At 37.8% G+C, this 25,295-nt stretch overlaps 1 protein-coding gene across 1 annotated transcript in view; it reads right to left on the minus strand.

Moving 5' to 3' along the window:
• Nucleotides 1–25,295, minus strand: part of ap3b1a (adaptor related protein complex 3 subunit beta 1a) — a 75,962-nt gene that overhangs the window by 44,221 nt on the left and 6,446 nt on the right. The window contains exons 2-8 of the mRNA XM_079257047.1: nucleotides 18,655–18,730; nucleotides 18,486–18,560; nucleotides 14,821–14,916; nucleotides 12,688–12,848; nucleotides 11,046–11,112; nucleotides 4,994–5,176; nucleotides 2,870–3,025 (exon numbers count right to left, since the gene is read on the minus strand). Of these exons, the coding sequence (XP_079113173.1) occupies nucleotides 2,870–3,025; nucleotides 4,994–5,176; nucleotides 11,046–11,112; nucleotides 12,688–12,848; nucleotides 14,821–14,916; nucleotides 18,486–18,560; nucleotides 18,655–18,730 (814 nt within the window). The remainder of the gene's footprint in view (nucleotides 1–2,869; nucleotides 3,026–4,993; nucleotides 5,177–11,045; nucleotides 11,113–12,687; nucleotides 12,849–14,820; nucleotides 14,917–18,485; nucleotides 18,561–18,654; nucleotides 18,731–25,295) is intronic.

Consider the following 25,295-nt stretch of genomic DNA (forward strand, 5'->3'; position numbering starts at 1 on the left):
CTTGCTTTTTGTAAGGCAACTCTCTATACAGGTAATTTTTCAGTGGTGCTTTTAATAGCAGGGACCATCAATGTGTCCATCGTTGCAGGCAGGATGAAAGGGTTCAGGCATCTATGAAGATGGAGGATGTCACTGTGCTGTCGCCAGTAAAGACACAGCATGTCACATTTTAATCAACACCTTCATTTGGGAGCATTTTTCCTCCCACTGCTACACAGCGACACAGACCTTGAGACTCCTGGATGATGGAGATCTGCGATCGCTGCATTTTCTTTTTTTTTTCCAGTCAGAGGGGATGAACTATAGCAGTTATTCTTGTGCACATGCTGTATTTATGTAAGAAAATGCATCCTGTGATGCATCACTGCTCATATGTGTTGTCAATCCACACAGGGCCACAGCAGCAATAGCTGATGTGCAGCGTTTTGTGTGGGACAGTGGAGAGACATGAGGCCACACTAACATGTCTTTCAACAAAGGAGAGGGATGGCTCCAAATAAAATACAGGCTGTGATTTGAACCGTTTTTATGAATGCATCCAATGTATTCACGTTAAGTCAGGTGATCAGTCTTTGTATAGTTTAGTAAGCAGATTTTATTTAGTGAAAGAATAATTTGCAGCCATTTTACCTCATTAGCATCTTTTTAATATTGAAAGTGTACGAATATCATCATATTTCACTGATTTCTTCGATAAAAACAATGGAAACTTGCTGATTGTTATGAACGAAATGAAACCAAATACTTGTACGCTGTATATATCAATAAAAGCAAACAGAGCGATGATGGGTGTAAAGAAAAGGTCAGCATCCAGACTCGCTGGAAGTGAGGATTAACTACGAGATTTACAAACAGTCTCATTCAGAAATCCTTGGAGTATTTTTACTGTAGAGTTTGTGGAAAATCTGCAGAACAAGTCTAGAGTGGAAATGAACATCTGTTTCCTCATCCACGACCCTGTTCTCTGCATGTGGTGTTTGACTTTAACATGGTCTGTTCTTGATATGTTCACATCATTTGGCGCTACAGACTTGGGAATTCTTTGAGCCAGAGCACATTTGCAGAGCAAGGCTTGGATCACTGACCCAGAAACCTATATGCAATTCAACTGAAGGGGCAGTGGTCTGAATATATTGACCTTAAACTCACCCATAGTAAACTCAACCATTCTAAAACATCAGCTATAACATCCTAAGAACTGTGCACAACTAATGCACTGCACACACAGCAGGAATAAACACTTGTATACTTTCAGTAGGTGTGCAGTACTGATACAGGCAGAATGTGGGGAATTGCGAGCCACAGGCGACAAAAGTGTGAAAATGTTCAAATTAAGTAGAAAGCACAGTAAAAGAAAAACTTAATAAATAGCAAAGAGCAGCGTTCATGTCCAAACCTGCTAAAAAGCCATTTTGTTGGCAGCTTTTCTGCAATTTCAGAGCGATTAACACGAACACAACTCTTCTCTTTTTGTACAATCACCCAGACAGCTAGTAATGTTTATTATGAGAAATATCCTGGAGCCTATGGCCCTAATATACTGACCTAACATATTAAGTCACTATATAAAGGACCAAACCACACGCAGACAGTGTCTTTGCATAACATAATACCAGAATAGCCCTGTCAGCTCAGTGGGTGTTCTCAGACCCAAAGCCTTCGCCGGAGCCCACAGGGATCAACAATCAAGGCCTGCTTGGGCCCAAGGAGGAAACACATATGCCTTATGCATGCTTTTGCTTCTGCACTTCTGCTAATAGTGTAAATGTAGCCTGCTAGTGAGAATATACTTGCTGTTTTACCCCACTCTGCTGTTGGCAGATTTAGCCACCGTAAGCAACGCCTGGTCGATACGCCGCAAGAAGCACAAACTTTTTTCTTGTTCTCAAGGCTGCGAGAACAAAATGACATGATTGTTGACAGCTTGCAGCTTGCTCTTGATGCAGACCTTTCTTCTCAAAAGGCTCCCTGAAGAACTGTGAGATTGGTCGTGCGTTTGAGGTGGGCACAGTTAAGACAGAAACGCATAAAGCTAACAGTTTCTGCTTCTGCACTCCATTCAGGTTGAACGGATAGCTTCAATATAACAGCTTATGGATGTGGAGAGAAAATATTTTATTACATGTCGTATTTAAAGACACAGACACCAGTCACGTGCACGACCCACCCAAGTTCCTTGCTAAATATGAAATGACCCATTTCATTGCACATAGGAGTGGTCCTTGGTGTACGAACGAGTTCCGTTCCTAATCCTGTGACGTAACCTGAAATTCTGAATAAGTCGGATTTTTATCCGTAAATACACCACACTGCCTCCTTGATCACTCTCTGACGATGTAAATAGACGTATTATACATCATATTAAAAGAAAAAAAAAGTACAGGGAATTTTTCTGTTTTCTTTTTTTTCTTTTTTTTTATAGATGCTGCTGCTCTTGTTTTGTGTTGTTGCTTATATTTAGAGGACCCCCTTGAAAACAAGATGGTGCATCTCAAGGGGTTATTCCTCTATCAATAAATAAATGTTAAATCAAAATATGCATTGAGACGTCGTCTCAATCTCTGTGTTTCACGTCGTAAGAGCTTATACAGACCATCGTAACTTCGAAACTTCCTCTTTTTTTAATTTACATTTATTTATTGAGCGTGATCCCCGCCACACAATGTTCAGAACCAGAACAAAGTTCTTGCTTCTTGTGGAGGATTTAACAAGCTTTAGAGTTAATTCTGCAACGATTATTCCTTCATTGAGATGAAACCTGGAAAGAGGTCACTTGTGTAGCTTTTACACTATGAGTGCTCGTTCTCCACACAAACACAAAGTCACATCTTTTTCACACTAAATTCCCACCAAGTGTGCGCCAACTCACCGCTGTGTTCCTGCTCTGCAACAGAGGTTTGGTGTTCCTCAGCAGCAACCTGTGATCTGGATCCATGATGTAAGGCTTTGCCGCCGTCTGGTCTTTTTTCTCCTCCGAGTCAGAGTCATAGAAAGCTCTTTCATTGTTCTCATCAAACACACCGTCCTGAAACACAACACAATACACTCTCTATCAAAGTTTCCTGCATAAAACCTCCCTCTACATAAAATATAAAGCTTTTATTAAATTGTACCAAACCGAAGATGTTTAGAACTTTAGATAAGGCTGAAGGAACAACAGGTCCTACTTGTTTGAGAAGCTTTTTGCTTATGTGAGGAAGAAACAAGATTGTGCAGATGTATAATGCAGGCTAAAAACTATATATAGACTAAATAAAAAGAGTAATGCTATTATTCTTTAACTTTTTAAATAATTTATTTTATATTTATAACTTAAACCACTGAAGTATACCAATGAGATATCAAACAAAGCTCAAGTCCTTCATTCCTGTCCATGGATCAGCTGCAACGTTTAGCAACTGCTTTAAAAGATGAATCAATTCTGCAACTGAGGAGAGACTACTTTCTACTGCATGTCGTGAAGAAAAACTAGAGAAAAATGGTAAAATATTATCAGAATAAAGTAAAAAAAAAAAAAAAAAAAAAATCCATGTCACCATTGATAGCAATGGAGCTGTCTAACTGGATGTGTCACATTAATTACATGAATGCATGATTAGTATTTTAGATATTTGTAATTACTTTGCACAACCGCCTTCATCCACATCTTTATGTTTGACAGCATGCCGACAGTTAGCTGACGTGCTTTCAGTGATCATTTAGCTCTGTGTATGCTGAGAGTCAGAGCTATGTTAGTGAAGATTTACAGCCACTAGACGTTTATCTTGACACTTTGCTTCTTATATATGGAACCAACCATACTGCAGTGAGCATTTAATTATAATTACATTGATTTACAAGAAAGATCACTCAAGTCTGTTAAAAAAAAAACATTTAAGGATATTTTCATATGCCAACTTATTTAAATAAGATTTTATATTTCCATTCATATCATTGCCTTTATTGTGCCTTTAAGTGTTTTCAGTTTTTAAATGGTAAATTTTCTAATTAGTTTCTAGTACTCATCGGCAGTAAAGGGATGCTATTCTTCTTAAAGTCTACATGTGTAATCAAATTATTCTGATACTGTATATTACATTACAGCAGTACCACAAAAATAAGCAGAGAAAGAAAATTATTCAATTAAGCACAAACATTTTTCAGATAATCAATCACTGCAGCCCAATCCATAGCACGCAAGCAAGATATAAACAGCATCAGACCTCTGATAGACAGCCTTCCTCATCACAGAAAATGTATCTTAAAAGGTGGAAGTTAGTTAAGAGCTTATTTAGAGTTACATGTTGTAAATGTTTTATGTTTTCTGTCTTTAGTAGAAGAGACGAGAAACCAACTAGTGAAGAAAAAGTTCTTGGTAACCTCTCAGAAAGTCAACATTTGAGGCTCAAATTTTATAACGGTACAAAACAAACCCTGCTTGATGCATCACCTCACGTGTTTAAATGCAAAACACACTTTTAAAGACGCATTATGTAACTTTCTGATGTTAAAACTGTGTGTTCTGGACCTGTTTGATGACACAGTGACATCTATCATGTGCATTTCTAGAGCGCTCTGTGCAACTTTATCATCCGGGACGTAACGTGATGTTTCGTTTTGCGGTAAAAGGTCTGAACTGGCAGTTTTGAACAAAACAACGTCGCTGATTCAGCAAAGAAACACAAAAAGATTAAAAGAGACAAAACAAGAGTCAATATATGACTGTTTTGTTGGATGGAAAGCGCGAACAGGTAATTTAGGATGCAAGATGGATGTCAGATTAGCCGTCGATAGGCGGCGCATGACGGGGAAAACGGCTGTAGTATGTCTTTCAGGTGAGGAAGAGAAGCCACTATGTGAACAAACTGGGGAAAGATGGTGAAGGAGTTGTTTTAAAATATTTTAACCAAAACATGAAGAAAACTCCACCAACCTGTGAGTTAATAACACATTTCTTTTAATGGATTAACAGTAAAATCACTAGTTTTTGTCTCCATGGAAATGAGTGTCCCACCTCCTTCCAAGGGCTGGTGAACTGCGTCCTGGCGTAGCGCGTCAGCATGGAGATTATGACCACCTGACCCCACTCCTCCACATCCACCAGCAGGTTACACAGCTTCCTGTAGTTCTTGTGGATCAGATCAATGCGATCCGGACACACCTCCTCGAAGGCCATCACAACACTGCCGGCCACCAGCTGCAGGCGAGATTTCAATGAGAAATTAGAGAAGCCGACTCATCAGTTCGCTACTTTAATTTACTTCTCATCACTGAGTTAACAAATGACTTAATGGAGGTTGTGTAGATTTAAAGCACTTTTTTCTTCCCAGGCAAATTGAACAAATACTTCATCACTTAAACAAGTTGCAACTTACAGACCCCAGAGAAATAAAACACTGGTTAACAGATATGACCCCCGTTACAACTTGTTCTATAATTGCAATTTCAGTAAACACAGTGCAAATTTACAGCTCTGATTATAATATGCACATTCAGCTCTCAAAGCAGTGAGTTGATAATTGGAAAGAAAATGCTCGTGCTTAAAATCCTAAGTGTTACTCTCAAGTTGAAATGTTGCGCTGATGTAAAAGGAGGCAAAGAAGGAAGCAACAGCTGAGATGCAATTAACTGCGTTTCACTGGTAAAAGGAAAAACCCATTTGGTTTGCTGCCTGCCCCCTCCCAACACGAGCAAACTGCCTGTTGCCTCGCCGACCGTGCGACTGACTGAGTGGCATGGCAGAGTATTAATATGCAAACATCAATAACACAGGCAGGAGAAGAAGAAGAGAAAGGCAGCAGAATCTAGTCTTCCCAATTAAAGCCTTCTGGCCCCTGGTGGCCCGGTGGGAATCCGGTGCATTTACCAATCAGCACTGTCATGAGCCTGCATTGATTCAGAGTGCATGAGGTGTTGCTGCTAGAAGATTGGATGAGAAATCTGTACCTTACAACTGTGTAATGATTACCTTCTTCACACCTACACACGCTTTATTTTAAATTGTACATAAATTATTTATTTTATATATACACACACACACATACTTACATACACATACATATAAAGGCACTGTTGGGAGAATTAAACATAATAACTACACGATTAAGCTTATTTACTGTCAAACCCATATAAAACACACATTAAAAGCATATCTAAATGCAGGTAACTCGCATTAATGGGTTAATAAATATATAAATGAAAACTGATGCATCTGTCTGTGTACAATTTAATATCTGAGACAAAACAAGGTGATGTTGAAATAAAAATATATCAATTGCACTTATTTTAAGATAATCTGAACAATTTTCAATTAACTGTATTTCGAACCAAACCAGTTTATCACATTAGCTTATGTATGTTTCACACCCTCATAACTGTCGTATATGGTCACCACACAAACAATAATACCTACTTTTATTTGTTCTGCTGTAAGTATATATGTGTGTATATTATATTATATTATATATATATATATATATATATATATATATATATACACACACACACATATATATATACATACATACACACACACACACAATTTATCTTCAATTTGTCACTTTTCATAATGTTTTTTTCCTTTGAATTCTCACAGTAAAGCTTATTTCCCCCAGATCTGACATTTTTATACTCGTTCACACACACGCACCCAAGCACACCCACCCACCTGCCTTTTTGTCTTCAATGTATTTGTTAGAAAGTATCTCTTCTCCATCAAGTCCTGTTTTATTAGTACTGAGTTGTTTTTTTATTTGTGTGTGTGTGTGTGTGTGTGTGTGTGTTGTGTCGCTGATGTCATTGTTAATAAAAAAATATATGTTCATGTTTGGGGGAAAAAGTTTGTGGAATAAAAAAGCATATCAAGGGCCATGTTAAGCTTAAACAAGGACAGAAAAAAGCAAAGAGAAGCGTTAAAGGTTATCTATTATGTAACAGACCAAAACAACTCCAGTGGTTTGTCTGTGGTGACTCTTTACATCGCTGTAGATTAATTTTCTTATGTTGCTTCCAGCTCAACAGAAACTGTGGAGGATGCACAGAGCTCTTCAGCCAGTTTGAGCCCTCCAGTCCCATTATCTGGTTTTCAGAGTTTGTATGATCTCAGTAGGACTAACATGTCTACATCTATTTCTGCAGTCAAGCTTGATCTCAACCTCTCAATCTTTTATTCTCTCCAAGTGTCATTTAAACATGCTGGGCATGAAATGGAAAGTCATGCTGGAATTCAAACACACTTATAAGGAGCAGACCTGGCATGAGCCACTGGCCCATGACTGGCATGCCATCGCCCACTTTCCCACGTCGACGCCTCTGTGTGTCGACATTGGCGTTATTTTCGCCTGGCGTTCTCCCAAGGCTTTTCCTGCCACCTGGGCTGTTACAGGCTGGTGTGTTTCTGAGCATGTATGTCCTGCTGCAAGGCTTTGTGCATTCTTTACCAACTTCCCCCATTAGACAGAGCTCCAAGGTAAACTACATGCACCATCAACAAAACTGACACCCCAATCTATGGAGTTCATACACCTCCTCCCCCTCCTCCTCCATCTAGACCATATTATCTACCCTGCGTGACAAGCCGGTAATGGAAAAATCACACTAAGCAAATGGTTCTTCTAATAACAATAAATTTCCTATAAAATTATGAAGGGCCCAAAACGTTTCCTTGCATCTATTTTGCTATGAATTCTAATTAAGGTGCCAGAGAGGCAGAGAGTGCTGGGTCATCACGTCAGAGACAACGCGCGCCTTTTTGATTGATGGCCCGGCGTGGGGTCGGCCGATTCTCCCTTCACTCGCTTCTCCCCTGCTCTCTTCTTCCTCCCTCCTTTTTCTCTTAAATTAATGGGCATCTCACCTAGCCCCTAATCATAGTACCCACCCCGCCCCCTGCTCCTCCTTTCTGTTCTCATTTCAATTTTGCAGAAGGTGCATGGGGGGGAAGGATGGGAGAGATCGATCATTTATCTTGTAATGGCTGGATAATAGATCCATCACGGTAAAACAGCTGCACAAACTCCTATGTTGTCTCTGTCATCAGGCCTTCCCATTTTCTCTTTAAACCACCCTGCCTATAAGCAGCCCACCATGTGTCACAGCCATTTAACCAAACATCTGCAAAGGTTATTGTCAGTAGGCCGGGACAACGCTACCGGCTGGGAAATAACCAAATGTTTCCTCCTCCCACTAACAGCACAATGACACCAACTTAACAGCATTTATCCTCTTGTAGTTAATTATAATTTTAAATTGTTAAGATGTCCAAAAGTCTGGCTAAAAGGAACCATAACCCACCATTAAGGTGTTTCTGGACACCTACAGAAGGGATCTGGTGCTGTTGGGACACCTAAAGGAACTGTGCCATCATTGCTGAGGTTAGCTTCATCTGCTAACTTTAGCAATGTGAATAGAAAGTGCAACCTTAGCAGGTGTTTAAATAAGTTACTAATACATCTTACACTGGCAATAACTGAACAGTGCAAATAATTAGCAAATAATTTGAAAGATCATAGAAAGAAAAGCACTGTTGCTACTTAAATTAGCAAAAAAAAAAAAAAAAAAAAAGGAAAAAAAAAGGATTTTACTTTCAGGTTGATTAAGCACAATTAAAGGTGCTTCATCCAATCTTGTGTTCATTATTTTTGCTTTTTAAAGCAGCTGTCATTTTCCAATCAGTTTCAACACAAGACTTCCTGGTTGGTTCTGTGAAAAAAATCCATCAACCATGGAAATTTCAAAGCAGTTTCATGCTACTTTTACCCCTCAAACGTGTGTTAAAGGTTATTTTAAATGTTACAGCAATTACTAAAAAGTCTGGATGTACTGTAGTTCTGTGTTTAGCCTCAGCTGTCTGACAGCTACAGTCTCCCTATCCTGATGCAGAGTGGGCCGAAGCCATTAAAAACCTGCAAGTTTCATGCTCGTGTTGTTCTCACTCTCATATGTAAGTTTGGATAAAAGCGTATGCTAAATGACTGTAGAATAGAATAGGATAAAGTGAGGCAGGGTAATTCTAAGATAAGATAGATCAACTTTGTCATTGGAAGGAAATTTGTCTTTGGGACCGGTGCTACATGGATGCATGAAGCGGGATAAGATGATTGCCAATTAAAGCCAATGCAAGGAATGCCAATTCATTTTGCACTCAAACCCCCAGATGTTTGGGGTTTAGATGTTTTTTGACCAGTGTAAAAAGGGCTGAATTGTGTTTGGTGTCACTTCAGATCCACCCTTGGCTGTCATGTGAATCCCCTAACTTTTAATACAGGACTTTGATGTTTACTCCTTTCTCCACGTGACACAATCCCAGCAGTAATACTGTTTATAGAGGCTCTATTACATTCTGTATGACATGAGGAATCAAGAGTTTAACACATACAGTAACTGTTCCACTTCTGACATGAAGCATGGTTTGGTTTAGAAATGCTGCAACGTAAAGAAAAGAGGGGGTTTTGGAAATTAATGGATGTGATTGATACTTAAACAACATGAAATTTAATCTTTTTTCTCTGTTTCCAATGTCTGCAAATGGATTTTAGAAGTTTAGGAAAAGAACCTCAGTGATCTGAAGTGGTTTTAACCAACCATGCTTCACTAAGCTCTTCTAAGTACAGAAAACTAACGGGAAATAGTCTGACTTGAACCTTATTTGATACTTTACACCCAATCACAAGGTAAAACATGGTGGAATATACTTCTACAAGCCAGTCTTTTCTGAACCAGGGATTAAATATTTGATCTCTAGCAGGATTAGAAAAGGCATGAGGTCATTTGCACATGAAACAGACCAAGATCTCATGAATTAGGTTTTTAAGCAGACTATGGTATAAATCAACTTCTGTCTGAGCATAGAACAGACAAAAAACATCTGAACACACAGTTCTTGCTTTCATGACTTCGAGTCAACCTGGTTCCTAAAAGAATAGGATCTGTGTTTCTTTTTACGGTTCAGGTGTTGGAACCACTGGAAATGCATGTTTAACCAACTCAAATCAAATATGTGCAAAACAGAAAATTGCTTTATGTACGTCTTTTTGCGTGAAAACTGAAAATGTCTGTCTTTTTGTTAGACTTGTTAAGGATCCCAAAGAGCATATAAAGACTTCATCCTGTTGGACTCGTGAACTGATTCTTCATCAAAAGTCTGAGAAGAGTCGTTTATATTACAGTAAATGACATTATTATTGCAGCCTTAGTGACACAGAGATTCACTGAAAGCACAGATTCAACTCCTGAACATCCACACGCCGCTTCAGTTCCAGTTTAATCTTTGCAGGACTTTGTGATACAACATGGCAACACCATAAATATGCATGATTTGATGGCCATTTAATATGCACTATGTTTAGGTTTTTCACCATTCATCACCGACTGATGCGCTTGTGTGTCTGTGTGATGATGCTGCCCTTTCCCTCTGTCCCCTGCCTCACAATGTGGGCTCCAACGCAGAGAAGTCATCTGTCTTCGTTAGCGTCTGGGGCTAAATATGCTATGCATCTGGTACTGGGCTCTCCATCCCCCCTTGGCCTACGCTGCTTTGTTTTGTTTGTATAATGATAGGTATAGTCTATGAATACATAATCACAACAAACTGTGCAGGTTTTGCGTGTACCAGCGACACACACACCACATTCTCGAGCCAGAATCTACATATTTGAAATTGGCATTTAAGCACCCTTAGTGTTTGCTGTGACCTCCTCAAATGAATGTGCCGCCTGCTGACTTCTAATGGGCTGTCTGCATTGTTTCTGCCACCGGCCTAAACACAGAATTTCAGAATCTAACTCATTTAAGGTCCATTTTGGAGGGAAAAAAAAGAAAGTTGGCCTTTGAGAAAATTAAGCTGACACTAGCATCAGTGCAAAAATTCCTTCCAAATGGACGCTTAACAAGGAGCATCTGAAGATGTGTGGGTTTAAGTGGGTGTTAACAAACCATGGCATTGCCGAATGAGCTGTGGGATGAAGAGCTCAGGGGAGAATCGCTTGACTGGGGCGCCCTCCAGTGGTCATAGCGCTTCTTTAAAGGAAGCGAACTGGACAGCAGGATAATGTTCAGCTTGTACTTACTGTGCTTTTGTCTTTCAATAGCTTCTCAATCACTTCGATCAGCTGCTCTTTCTGTTCTGGATCCAAACTAAAGACAAAATGGAAAAAAGAAACAATTATTCACAGACAGAGTGCCAGATTGAATCATCTCCACACAGAGTTCAGAAAAATGACAACATGTGCCACAGCAACTTAAATCAACTGTCTGTAAGCAGGATTTTTCTTCAAGGAGTCACTTTCTCCACCTAAAACAGCTTTCTATGCTGTGCATCATTATGCTAATCTGTTACTGTAAATACTTAGTGATAAGAATTCAACACATCACATAACTGGATCATAAAATAGCAGAGACAATATGTTCTCGGGTCTTAAACATATACTACATTCACAACAGAGTATGCGGCTGAACAAAGTCATATTACAAACACAGTAATGGACATCTGAAACATCTGTTTATCATGTAAAATGTGCTTCATTATATTGTGGATCTTTTAGCAGACAAATATGTGTATTCTGAGCTCAAGTGGCAAAAAAAAAATCAGAACAGAAAATTAATAATCAACAGTTTTTATAATCAATAAAAACATTTTTGGACAAAATTCCTAAATATTTCGTGATTATAGCTCCTAAAAAGCTTTTTTTTGCCACCACAGAATGAATATTTTGCAGTTATGGATTGTTGCAGTTCAATCATTTTGTGATTAAGAATACTCTTAGGTGCATTGTTCACAGTGGAATCCACTGACATGAATGAACATAACATTTCTATTTGCTTTTGTGCTGTATGCTGTGATTGGGGTCAAAATGTAGATGCAGGAGTAGCAACATGTCTGCTGACAAATGGTCAAAAATGAGAAGCATCCATGTCAACAGCAACAAACACAAAGGCATGTTTGAACCTCCATTGTTACAAGGTGTTATGTTAGAACCACAGTAAATACAGATCCACTGAGACAACTTGCATCTTTAAAAATAATTCCCACCCAGCTTTTTCCCTTTTATTCAGGCCTGCTGATGCACACTGCGGAGGCCTGCAGGACGGCATCCTGCCACTGTCACATGAAATAGCAACTACACTGTACTGGACTGGTATTCTACCTGTGCTCACAATTTTCAGTATTTATAACCATTTATTTGTGCTTTACATTTTGGATAAGATGATGGAGGCTTTTCTTGGCACTTGCAGGAACTGGATTTGATTTAAAAGAAAGCAACAGTTTTGGATTAATAAAACTTGCATGCAATAAATATTTTGGTGTACTGTACAAACTTTTAACTTCTTGTGTTTGATTATGTAATCAAGGCAGAAAAATGAATCCAGAGAGGAAAACAGTACCCATCTCCCAGGTTTGAAAATGGTCCTTGCTAAGTAATTTCCTACCTTAAGACAAACTGGTTCATTAAGGAAAATATTTGTCGGTGTATTCGCAGCCGTAGAAACATTGCACTCAGATATCAGGCAGCCTTATAAGAAGCTTTGCCTTTTAACTTTACTCATGTTTACTTTTACTACTTAAAGTGTTTATTCTTTCCCTGAGACATGCCAGTTTCATAACCACCCCTCTGATAAGAGCAAAATAACCGCAGGGCAAAACCCCTTCTATCAACATTACCAAACATTTACTGATCCACTGAAACCAGTAGGGCTGTGGTTTTACTGCACCTGTACAGTTTTTGAATAGCGTGCGCAGAAGTCTTCCTGACATATGGAGACAGGTCGGTTGCAGCTTCTTTGATGGCCAACATCATTATGGGAACAATAATGGGGACACGAATACTGGACAGAACCCTCAGAGCGCTGGCTCGGATGAACTGGTTTGGATCCTGCCACGGAAAGAAAGGGTTAAAGTGTTATGGAGTTTACATAAAAAAAAGTGTGTTATAGATACAATAAGTCAGTGGTTCCCAATCTATTTTCCTTTCGGAGCCCCTTGATGTACATCTTAAAAAGCTGTGGACCCACCTGCCTTAACCTGCTCTGGTTTTATGCTTGGCTTTATGCTTTCATTACATGATACGTTTCATGTTTTCACAATAAAACTATCACGTTACAACATGATACGTTTCACGTTTTTACAACAAAACTTATGTTACAACATGATACGTTTCACGTTTTTACAACAAAACTTATGTTACAACATGATACGTTTCACGTTTTTACAACAAAACTTATGTTACAACATGATACGTTTCACGTTTTTACAACAAAACTTATGTTACAACATGATACGTTTCACGTTTTTACAACAAAACTTATGTTACAACATGATACGTTTCACGTTTTTACAACAAAACTTATGTTACAACATGATACGTTTCACGTTTTTACAACAAAACTTATGTTACAACATGATACGTTTCACGTTTTTACAACAAAACTTATGTTACAACATGATACGTTTCACGTTTTTACAACAAAACTTATGTTACAACATGATACGTTTCACGTTTTTACAACAAAACTTATGTTACAACATGATACGTTTCACGTTTTTACAACAAAACTTATGTTACAACATGATACGTTTCACGTTTTTACAACAAAACTTATGTTACAACATGATACGTTTCACGTTTTTACAACAAAACTTATGTTACAACATGATACGTTTCACGTTTTTACAACAAAACTTATGTTACAACATGATACGTTTCACGTTTTTACAACAAAACTTATGTTACAACATGATACGTTTCACGTTTTTACAACAAAACTTATGTTACAACATGATACGTTTCACGTTTTTACAATAAAACTATCACGTTATAACATGATACGTTTCATGTTTTTACAACAAAACTTATGTTACAACATGATACGTTTCACGTTTTTACAACAAAACTTATGTTACAACATGATACGTTTCACGTTTTTACAACAAAACTTATGTTACAACATGATACGTTTCACGTTTTTACAACAAAACTTATGTTACAACATGATACGTTTCACGTTTTTACAACAAAACTTATGTTACAACATGATACGTTTCACGTTTTTACAACAAAACTTATGTTACAACATGATACGTTTCACGTTTTTACAACAAAACTTATGTTACAACATGATACGTTTCACGTTTTTACAACAAAACTTATGTTACAACATGATACGTTTCACGTTTTTACAACAAAACTTATGTTACAACATGATACGTTTCACGTTTTTACAACAAAACTTATGTTACAACATGATACGTTTCACGTTTTTACAACAAAACTTATGTTACAACATGATACGTTTCACGTTTTTACAACAAAACTTATGTTACAACATGATACGTTTCACGTTTTTACAACAAAACTTATGTTACAACATGATACGTTTCACGTTTTTACAACAAAACTTATGTTACAACATGATACGTTTCACGTTTTTACAATAAAACTATCACGTTATAACATGATACGTTTCATGTTTTTACAACAAAACTTATGTTACAACATGATACGTTTCACGTTTTTACAACAAAACTTATGTTACAACATGATACGTTTCACGTTTTTACAACAAAACTTATGTTACAACATGATACGTTTCACGTTTTTACAACAAAACTTATGTTACAACATGATACGTTTCACGTTTTTACAACAAAACTTATGTTACAACATGATACGTTTCACGTTTTTACAACAAAACTTATGTTACAACATGATACGTTTCACGTTTTTACAACAAAACTTATGTTACAACATGATTCGTTTCACGTTTTTACAATAAAACTATCACGTTACAACATGATACGTTTCATGTTTTTACAACAAAACTTATGTTGAGAAAAACAAATGTTACCTTTAGGGCCCGTTGAAAGGTGCTGATTGATAGCAAAGCCAAGTCCTGCTGCTCCTCTGCATATCTTACCAGATACACATACACAAGCTTCTTCAGCTGCAGAAGACGAGAAAACAGAAACAGAATGAAGCAGCTGGGGAAAAGGAAATTATGTGGAAATAATCCAAAAATAAGCTGTGTTATAAAAAGTCACAAGAAACAATGGCTGTCCAATTTTTAAACCTAAAAAAAAGAAAGATAAAAGACTAGAATTGAAAAACAAGGAAAATGAACAATAATGTGAGACATGAAAAGCTTTTCTTGAGATTTTTTTTTAATATGAGGGAAATTTGAGTTTATCATTCTAAAGACTGGGAATAAACAGCGACAAAACTTCCTTTCTTCACAAGCTGTGAACTTGACCCAGTGTTGTTTCAGGCAGAGGAGCAAGATTAGGATTTTTAGTCGTCTTCCTGTGAGTAACACTGTATTTGTTTTGCCCCTGTATTTAGTTTTACCTTCCACACCTCCGCTTTTCTCACAGGGAGAGTCTGAGATAATATTTGTCCTGCTTCCTGACAAGTTTAACTGGTGGTCAAAGGTTGCTCCCCTGCTGATTCACATCGACTGCTCAAAAAGAGAGCAGAATAAACCGAGCCAGTTTCTGCCGTTATGGGCTTGTGGATCTACAGATAATGAAATGGGTTGAAAAAAGGTTATGAAAAATGATGATTTGCTTGAGGAACTATTTATAATTTCATTTATGTGCTGATTTAAGCTCGAGGTCAGGAGTAAGGTTACATTTTAGGTACAATCACCAAGAGCTTTAGCCAGTAATCAGCACCATGCTTTCTAATCCAGCCCGTATTGACCTGCAGCACTGCACCAGAGTTCTCAATCATCGTTCTGGTGATTACTGCTAGAATTAACGGCATTACTCACTATAAAAAGGAGACACAACCCATCTGCCCTCAAGGATCTGGGCTTTATGACCACAAATCACATGACAGACTTCATTTTAAATTGCTCAAAAGGTAATTAAGGGTACTAAAAGTGAAACTTACCCGGCATCAAACAGGATTTTCTGTCTTTTTTTTCTTTTTTTTTTTAAAGAATAATTTCTTTCATTACCCAAAAATGTGCTTGAAAGCGTACACAAATGAGCTAAACACAAATTAGCAAACACACACACACACACACACACACACACACACACACACACACACACACACACACACACACACACACAGTGTAAAGTATGTCATGTTCAACTCAAGTACAGAAATGATTAAAGAAAATATAAAGCGCTGATATCAGATCACGCAACGCTGTCAATAAACTGCAGGCACTTCTGCTGTTATGCTTGTGCACTAATTAGAGCAGATCAATGGGTGCTCATGGTGAGGAGGAGGGAAGGGAGGAGGGTCGGAGCAAAAGGAGGAGGCCATCTTTCAAGAGATGCACTGTGGACGTGTGGAGTGAGGAGGAGAAGAAACAAAAGGAGGGACCAAGAAGACCTCACACTACCTTAGCAGCTGGCGAGTGTAAGGTAGAAGAGAGAAGATGTGACTCTGGACTCTCTCCTACCAATTAGATCCACCCATCTGCTCCCCCTACCCTGCCACGAGCTGCTTGGGCTGCATGCCTTACGCACAGCGCCTGGTCTCAGGCTCTGATTATTCTGCTGCTACTAATCAATATTCACAGACTCCGAGCATGGAGGCCCTTCTCGAGCAGCTGCTGAGAATTTGGTCACTTGCTGGAATCGGTGGTACAGGGGTCTGTCATGACTCTCACTGCTGGATTTACTGGTGTGTTTATGCAGGAGCAGAGATAAGATGGTGTCTTTATGCAGCTGCACACATTTATGGCTAGCTGTCAAATTAAGTCGATTCATGTGGAAGATTTAAGCTAAACTGAGCTAGTATGAAGTGTAATGCCATCAATCTTTTAAAGACATGTACTTGTTTCAAATATAAACCAAAAGCAATCATGTGAACTGGTCATGCATTAACCACATGTAAAAAATGACAGATGTGGAACATTTGAAACTGGAATCCTTGTTACTCTGTGATGTTAAGAAGCAATGTCGGTAGCTGTCCCTTACTTCAATTTGGGACCTTCAAGAGAAGGATTGAAAGGATTGCCTTACTGCAAGATGATTTAAACTGCTAAAAGTAAAGACTAGAAGAAGACAGATGACTGGTTTCAGAAGAAGAGGATCCAAAGATATCATATGACCCAAAACTTTGGTACGAGTTCAATGCCAAAAGCAGTTTGATAGAAGCAGATAGAGCTGCAGCAACAGACCAGCTTTATGTAAACATGGAGAAACATGGCAACACCAGCGGCACTGAGGAACTTTCTGCACTGGTCCCAAATTCTTATGTTATCATTTGAGAATGAACATATGTCTTATTAGAACTGCCCACAGTTGAGCCTCGAAATGTAAATTATTTTTATGTGACTTTGTATGTCCAGATGCATCATTGAGAATGATCAAAATTTATAATTTCTTATAGGTTGACCCCATTTGAACGACTTCGCCAGGTCTGGATGCTCATTATCATGTTGTGAGTCTTAGTTTAAGTCTGTTTTATCAAATCTGCAACATATTTAATTAGGTTATCCACCTCAAAGTTAGTAATGTTGATCTTAATTGATGTGCGAGTTAATCGATTCGAGTTAATCTTTATCTTTATTGGAGGTGAAAGTTCATGTAATAATAATATTTTGTTCAAATATATTAGTTATTTCTAAACAAATTCAACACCTATGATGTATGCCAAGGGTTAAGCAACTTATGTAAACATGTTCATAATTAGCTAAAATAATTTTTCAGTTGTACCATACCACTGTTCTGTATTTATTTTGTTTTTCTATACGTTGTACGTTTTATTCCTGTGAAGCACTTTGTGACCTTGTGTCTGTGAAAAGCATGATATAAGGGTGGAAAATCGAATCGGGAAAAAAAAAACAAAACGGGATTTTTTTGCTTCACAATTTTAAAATTGAAATTTTGTTTTAAAAAAAAAAAAAAAACATTTAAAAAAAGATATTTTTTTCCAAATAAAATGAATCCACTATAAAAAATCTTTTGTCACTTTTATTGTTTCCATTAATGTTTTCACTCGTCTTCTTGGGGATTATAGCAGCAAAATAGCTGGCTGTGTTGTTTTTTCCTCATTGAAATCAAGAGCAATGATGAGCAAAAAAAAAGCTTTATACTTTTTTTTTTCTACAAAAATCAGCAATATTGAAGAATTGTAAGAATCACAATTTAAATTGAATCGGCACCAAAAAAAAATCAAAATCAAATTGGGACAAAAGCATATTGCCACAGCCCTAATATATATGTACAGTTTACTTACTTACCAGTAATTAATCATTTCAACTCTCCTTAAATTCTGCAAAAATATTTTAACTAATGTTGTTTGGTTTCATTTGCAACTTTGTCAACATGCAAATATAAACTGTAAAATAGAAACTTTCTTCTTTCATTGTAACTTGTGATTATTATAGTCATTAATATTATTTCTTTTTAGCTTTTTAAACTGGATTTAACTATAACTAAAACAAATGTTGGAGCAATACACACAAACTGTGCATTAAAAAGGCTTCTGAATGAATCCATCCACATGACCCGTTAATCACAAGGATAAAATTAATCATAGCTGCAGTCTTACCTCAATGTTTTTATTTGCAACGTTCTTGACAACAGCAGGAAACAGCTCGGATGCATTTTTCCCTTTGGAAATAAGCTGAAACAAAAAACATTAAGCATTGAAACAACTGTAGAGAGAATGCAGAATTCCTGCAGGGAATATTAAAAGAAAGTGCCTGTTTTCTTCTCACCCCAACAACCCTCTTCATGGCCTCCAGTTTCAGTGACTCCTTGTTGCTTTCCAGCATCTCTTTCAGGTCTTCATTCCTGAGCACAGAAAATATATAAGCTTTGAATCAGAAGCAACTTTACGAATCAATTTAAAGTTAGAACTTGACTAAAGGCTCTGAGAAACATTCATGTCCCGGTTTCACACATTTCAGGGCATGTAAACACAGTTACACAATGGCAAACGCAACCCTTTCCTTACAAACAAACCAGCAGCATCAGAACTATTTCTGTTAAAACTGCTCCTCACATACATGATGACAGGGCTCATTCCTCAGCTAATGCTAACTCACAATGTGACTAACACTACACAGAAGCCTGGTTCATGCAGAGTCTCAGCAAAACAGGCGTAGAAGTATGCAGAAGTTCCCTCGTGACAACAGACGCAACTTAAAGGATCCTTGATTTTCAACCCAACACTCAACAATAAGCTCCTGATAGTTTCCAGACTGGAATAAACCTAGTGATGCTGCATTTCAGTTCCATGCAGCGACTGTCTGGAAGAGTCCGCCTGGTCATGTGAGACAAATGTCTAGAGCGGCGATGATAATCATACTTTTATTTAACAGTGTTTGTCAGCTGAACTTTTTTTTTCTGTCATATGTTCTTAACTCTTTTTTTTTTATTTTTATTTATTTCTTTTGTTTTATTCTTTAATTGTTTTTATTGTGTTTGGCACATAAAGGCACATTGAGTTGCTTATTTGAATGTTATGTGCCTTATAAATAAAACTGCAATGCCTACTGCTGACTGGTCCAAATATCAATTATGTATTTATGACCTGTATCAGTTTTTCTGATTAGATCACTTCCCAGTTAAAAAGGTACATAAATGGGTAAGCAAGCAGTGTTTTACTGAGAGATCAGTTTGAGCTGGATTGAATTTTATCTTCAATATTAAATCAATTTCCTGACTAGCTTTGGGTCAACCCAACAACTGTTAATCACTCAGTTTATTAAAAAGTTATGCTATAATTCACATTACAGATATTTTGGTCTAATCCCAACTATTCCACTGGCATTATATCCCCATTTTTGAGGAACAAAATGTGACTTTTCTCTTGGTTTTTATTGATTCAATTCCCCCCAAATAACCCAACTGAAAGTACAGGGGCCCAGTACTTCAGCGATAGCACCTTAACCTCGCAAAAGTTGTAGCTTTTCTTTATTTAAATAAGTTTGCATTTATATTTTACTTTTTAAAAAATCAGAGACGTACCTGCTTTTTCTCGTATTTAGGAAAGCATTATTGTTTACCTTGCATCTTCCATCCCACTGTTTCTGTAATAATAAACCCACGTCTCTTTTTTCTCATCCACTTCAATAGCAGAGGCTAATGTTAACCATTTTCCTGTCCCATTTTATGAATTAGATGTATTATTACACCACATCAAAACTTATAAGAGAAACAGTAGGTCTGTATGAGGTGTATAAACCACCATGCGTGTGTTCAAATACATGGCAATGACTTTGACTGCAAAGTTAGAAGTTTATCAGCCTGGCACATCTTTCGGTCTCTCTAAAATATGCCACAAAGTTAAACTTTGAAGGGGAAAAAAAAAAGAAAAACAGAAGGCAGAAGTTTGCACCCTTATCAGAGATTATCACCCCTCTCTTTAGGATAAACAAACTTCAGATAAATCTCCAAATACTGATGCAAGGAAACCTTGAAACAGACGAGCACAGCCTTCACTTGGCCCATTGCTGATTGGCTTAAAGCCACGTTGGACCAACAGCAAATAATTTCATAACCAAGAAACTGAAGCTTCAAAGAAGTGAAGAAGAAAAGGTGAACAGCTCAAACAGCAGCTCAGCAATGTACATTGCTTTAAAACTTGTCTTCACTCCCCCACAAAGCAAATCCGCATCCATTTTAACGGCAGAGCAAAGCTAAAGCACCAAAACAATCAAACCCACAGCTCTGAAAGCTCCACGTTTATTACACCCAACCAAAGTGGCAGCAAATGCTTTCAAATCTACAGCCGGCACCGATGGAGAGCCCACAGTTGTGTGTTCAGGCCCGAATATACTGATACAGTTTTCTGCTGATTCTTTTTGGATGACATGACACTCCTTAGTATTAATATGATAGACCATGTCTACTTTGTCAAATAAGACCTGAAGTAGCGCATGTGTGGATGAGTGTTGTGTGTGATCTTACTACAGTACCCAGCTTTTTGTGTGTCTTTTGGTTTGGTGTTGGTGTGTGTGAGGGCCTGTTCCTCCTGGCTGATCTCAGGCTTCAGAGTAAGCTGTAGATTCTCAGCAGACACCAACACCGTCCTCATGGCTCCCGCTGCCTCTGAGCGCAAGGAAGAAAAGCCGCCGTCCATGCCGGCTTTCTTCCAGCGCAGTCCTCTCAGTGACTCCACCGCAACAGCTGACTGTAAATCCACCAACCGAAGGCTAATCAAGCACGGCGGTAATTACTTTCCTTTAGGCTGTGTGCCTCGTTTCTTCTCACTTTGTTTTCAGTTGCCTTCTTGTCTTGTTCATAGCTGCCAAAGCTGGGAATTGAGAAAAATCAGCACAGGCTCCACTAACTTTGTGTCTTGTCATTCACTCTTCCCTTCCTCTTCTGTTGTGCAAAAAAAAAAAAAAAAAAGTGTCACAAGATGCCCAGTCATCTTGCTAATGGCATGTCATCCTTGTGCCTGATGGTGAGATTTCCTTTCCCTCTGCTGTCAGCTGTCTTTCACTTGTTCCTCCTCTCTTCTCTACACATGTAGACTTTCCAGTGGAAAGCTGGCTACCTCACCTGCCTGCTGGCAGTAAGCTGCTCCGTCCCTTTGTGACTGTAGTCACTTCCCTCTAGGGGAAAAAGGAGGGCCTTATCTACACCAGTGGGTAAACACTGAACCGCTTTTCATCACCACCACTGCACAATAATCCACTTTAGCCTGACACCGCTGAGAGCACATACCCTGCCAAGTTTGGCTGTCAAGGCCAACAGGACAGGCCTACATCACAGATAACAGAGGCAGAATGAATGTGAGGAAATACCCTTGAAGACTTGAGTGCAACAGAGGGGTAATTTTTCTGCACCCTACGCTTTCCACTGGAGTAAAAAACCAACCAAAAGTTCCAGTAACTTCGACTAACTTCAAAACCTGATGTAATCCGCAAGGGTCTTTCCATAGCGGAGCACAAAAGTAAATAGTTTAGCGGCACGTGGCTACAGTTAGCCGTAACTAACAAATATAACTATTTTAGGGTAAAGTTGTTCCACATGACGATGTACGACCCAATGACCCCTCAATAGTATTGTCTAATAAGCTGTAACATGCTGATGGAGACGTTATCAAGCTGCGATATATTTGGGCAGAGGCTCAAAAAACAGTAGAAAACAAGAAAAAGAAAGCAGGAATTAGTTTAAATTGTTTCACACAAACACTTTAACGCATTAACATAAGCTTTTGTTTTAAACAATAAATAAAAAAGTAGCTTGGAGCAAAGGAGGTTTAGATGTGTTTTTCTTTTGGACAATAACGACTGTGAAACATGGAGAAAATTACATTTTCTTTCTCTGACTTATTGCTCTGATGCGTCACCAACCAAAGTGTGTAAAGTCATCAAACACCACGGTCATTATGATGCATTCAATGGCAAAAAAGAAAGACATAATTATTTCAATCTAAAGATCAGATATGGGGAAATTTTGAGTAATAGTTTCCTGTTCCTGAGGCATCGTGAATATAAGGAGGGGCAGGAATGACCTGTTTTTAGATCCTGTTATTGCAATCTACCTCCATTGTCTATACTTCTTAGAAGTTAGGTATAAATGCAATATATTGATTCTTATTTGGCCCTTATTATACATATCAAACCTAGAATTAAAAACCAAAACTTTTGGAATTTAAAACTCCTTTTGCGAGACAGACTGATTTTGGTTACACAGAATGATATGGCTCAGTTGAAGATGGAGACTGACATCACTCATTATTAAAAAGGAAAACAAAGTTTACGATGGGAAAGAAATGGTAAAAAGGAGCCATATTGGTTGTCTACAAATACTTTGGTTTTAAATAGTCAAATATTCACTTGAAACACTTATGTTCATGCAAAAGCTGTCAAAATAAAGTTGTGGGCCTAGGCAGTTTGCTGTAAAAAGACTGGATGAAACTAAGATCAGTATCTTCTGCATCCGCGGGTAAAGCTTAAAAAAAATTAAAAAGCTGGAGGACACGAGTCAAATGTCATTTCTCAATGCGTTTACTAGAGGTCACTGCAAATGTGACTCCAGTCTTCAGCCCCGTTTACACCACATTTCCACAAAAAACCTTTTCCTTTACGTATTAACAAGAAGAGGGAGAAGGAGACAAAGGAGAGCAAGAAGAAGAAGGAGAAGGAGACAAAGGACAGCAAGAGGAAGAGGAAGGAGGAGGAGAAGAAGAAGAAGGAGAAGAACAAGGAGAAGAAGAAGTAGGAGAAGGAGAAGAAGAGGAAGATGAAGAAGAAGTACACGCAACAGTAAAATGACCGCTGCAGGGAAAATAAAAATAGGACCAGAAACAGTGTAGTGCACATGCCATGCCTCTAGAGGGCAGTAAAGCTTTAGCAACACACCCAGGTGTTTGCTGCATCCTCATAAACACAACTGAAGCACTGCAAGCTAACCGCTAGTTATCTGGTGCATGTAACCTCAACATCTTCACTAAAAGCATAAATGTTCTTCTGTTCTTTCTTCACCAGACCAAATGAAATAAAGACATGCAGTTGCACAAACATGACATGGAGGTCCGCCATTGTTGTTGTGTTTCTCGCAGATTAAACCGGGTCTTAGTGCACAAGTGCAAGATGATGTGAAAGACATCGTTGTCGTCCAAGGATTCTGATTGCAGTTTACACAGACAGGACTCGCCTTACATTGCAAGAAAATTTCACTCTGGAGGTCGCTTTTAAATCTTGGTGGTTTTATCCACCGGACACTGTGCAACTGTGTGAAGCAGAAGCCAAATCGCAACGAAACCTTTCAGTTTTACTTTCTCAGCGATGTAAACGGGGCCTTAAAACCAAATGCATCCAAGAGTTTCTTGTAAACTTCTTTGAAATGATCCATTAGTTTCAGCCAGGTGTGTTGGACCAGGGAAACAGCAAAAACCTGCAGAATAGTGGAATAGTCTGTGGGTGACAAGAAAACCAAGAGGTGGTGCACCAAAGTAAACAACACCACCATAAGTCTATTCTCCAGTCATTTAGTAGACACTTTTCTGCAGAGCAACATACATCTGAGAGTGAGAACACCACAAGCAATCCATACAAAAAGCCATTGTTCCACAAAGTACTGTGAAGAAAGGTGGATTCTGGGATATGACCAAGGTACTGTGATACCATGTATTTTAGATATAACGTACAATTCTAATCATTATCAAATAAGCTATTCTCGGCCAGTCTACTGCAGTTATTCTACTGGAATCAATGTATAATGTGCTTGACACACAGTCTTAACAGATTATTGAGGCCATAGTCAACTTTTTTTCAAACCAGTCACAATTGCACAAGTATATGCATTGTATTTTTGATGCCATACCGTACTCTGGTAGCAGATGATACTGCAACATAAAACTTCATGTTACATTGGCAAAGATCCAGTAAAACTGTTGGTCCAAAACAAGTATTTTATCCATGAAAACATGTTTTAGGTGGAAATTGCAGGATTTACAGGGGTTAAACAAACAAACAAAAATTTAAGACTAATGCCAAAACAGAACTTGTTGGTCTGTGATACCAACTTTTAAGAATATAAATAGGGGTGGGATAATTGAATTGAAAAATTGGGATTTTTTGCTTCGCAATTTTGAAATAGATTTTTTTTTTGTTAAAAAATATAACATTTCTTTTATAAAAGTAATTCAATTTTTATTATCTTTATAGTTTTTTATTGATCTTTTTACTTGTCATCTTGGGCATTATTGCAGCAGAATGATGATCTGGCTATTGTGTTGTTTTTTCTTCATTGAAATAAAGAAAAATGACTAGCAAAAAAATGTTTTATACTTTTTTTTTTTTGTTTTTAATCTACAAAAATTAGCAATATCAAAGAATTGTGAGAATCGCAGTTTAAATCAGAATCAAATTTAATTGGGACAAAAGCATATCATCACAGCCCTAATAATTAAGTCGGGATCAAGTGTTAAACATTTGTCGCTTGTCAAATTTTTATTCCACTCAAACTTCTGAGACGTGTATGTCATCATCACAATAACTTTTCCCAGATCAATTCTGTACGTTTGATGCTAGCTTTAAATCAAAATACAGATTTTGATTTACTTATTTTTTTGTTTTCTCGCATATGTACATATGATTGTGACTGATGATGTGTGTCCATATGACATGTACAGTTGCGCTCATATTTATTCATACCATTTCATTAAAGAAGAAAAAAACAGCTGCCTGTAAAATAAGCTGAAATTGACTAAAGTAATAAATAAAAATTTTATGAAAATTACTACATTATTTTCTAATTATGGTTCAATAGAATTTTTTTTTTTAAAAAGCAAACAAATAAGATATTTTGTTACATATCACATCACTCATAAACTAATATTGTGTCGAACAATCCTTTAATGTTTCCGCTCCAGTCAGGTGTTTTCTGTTCCTCTCAG

This window comes from Telmatherina bonti (assembly GCF_933228915.1).
Source record: "Telmatherina bonti genome assembly, chromosome: 17".
NCBI lineage: Eukaryota > Metazoa > Chordata > Actinopteri > Atheriniformes > Telmatherinidae > Telmatherina > Telmatherina bonti.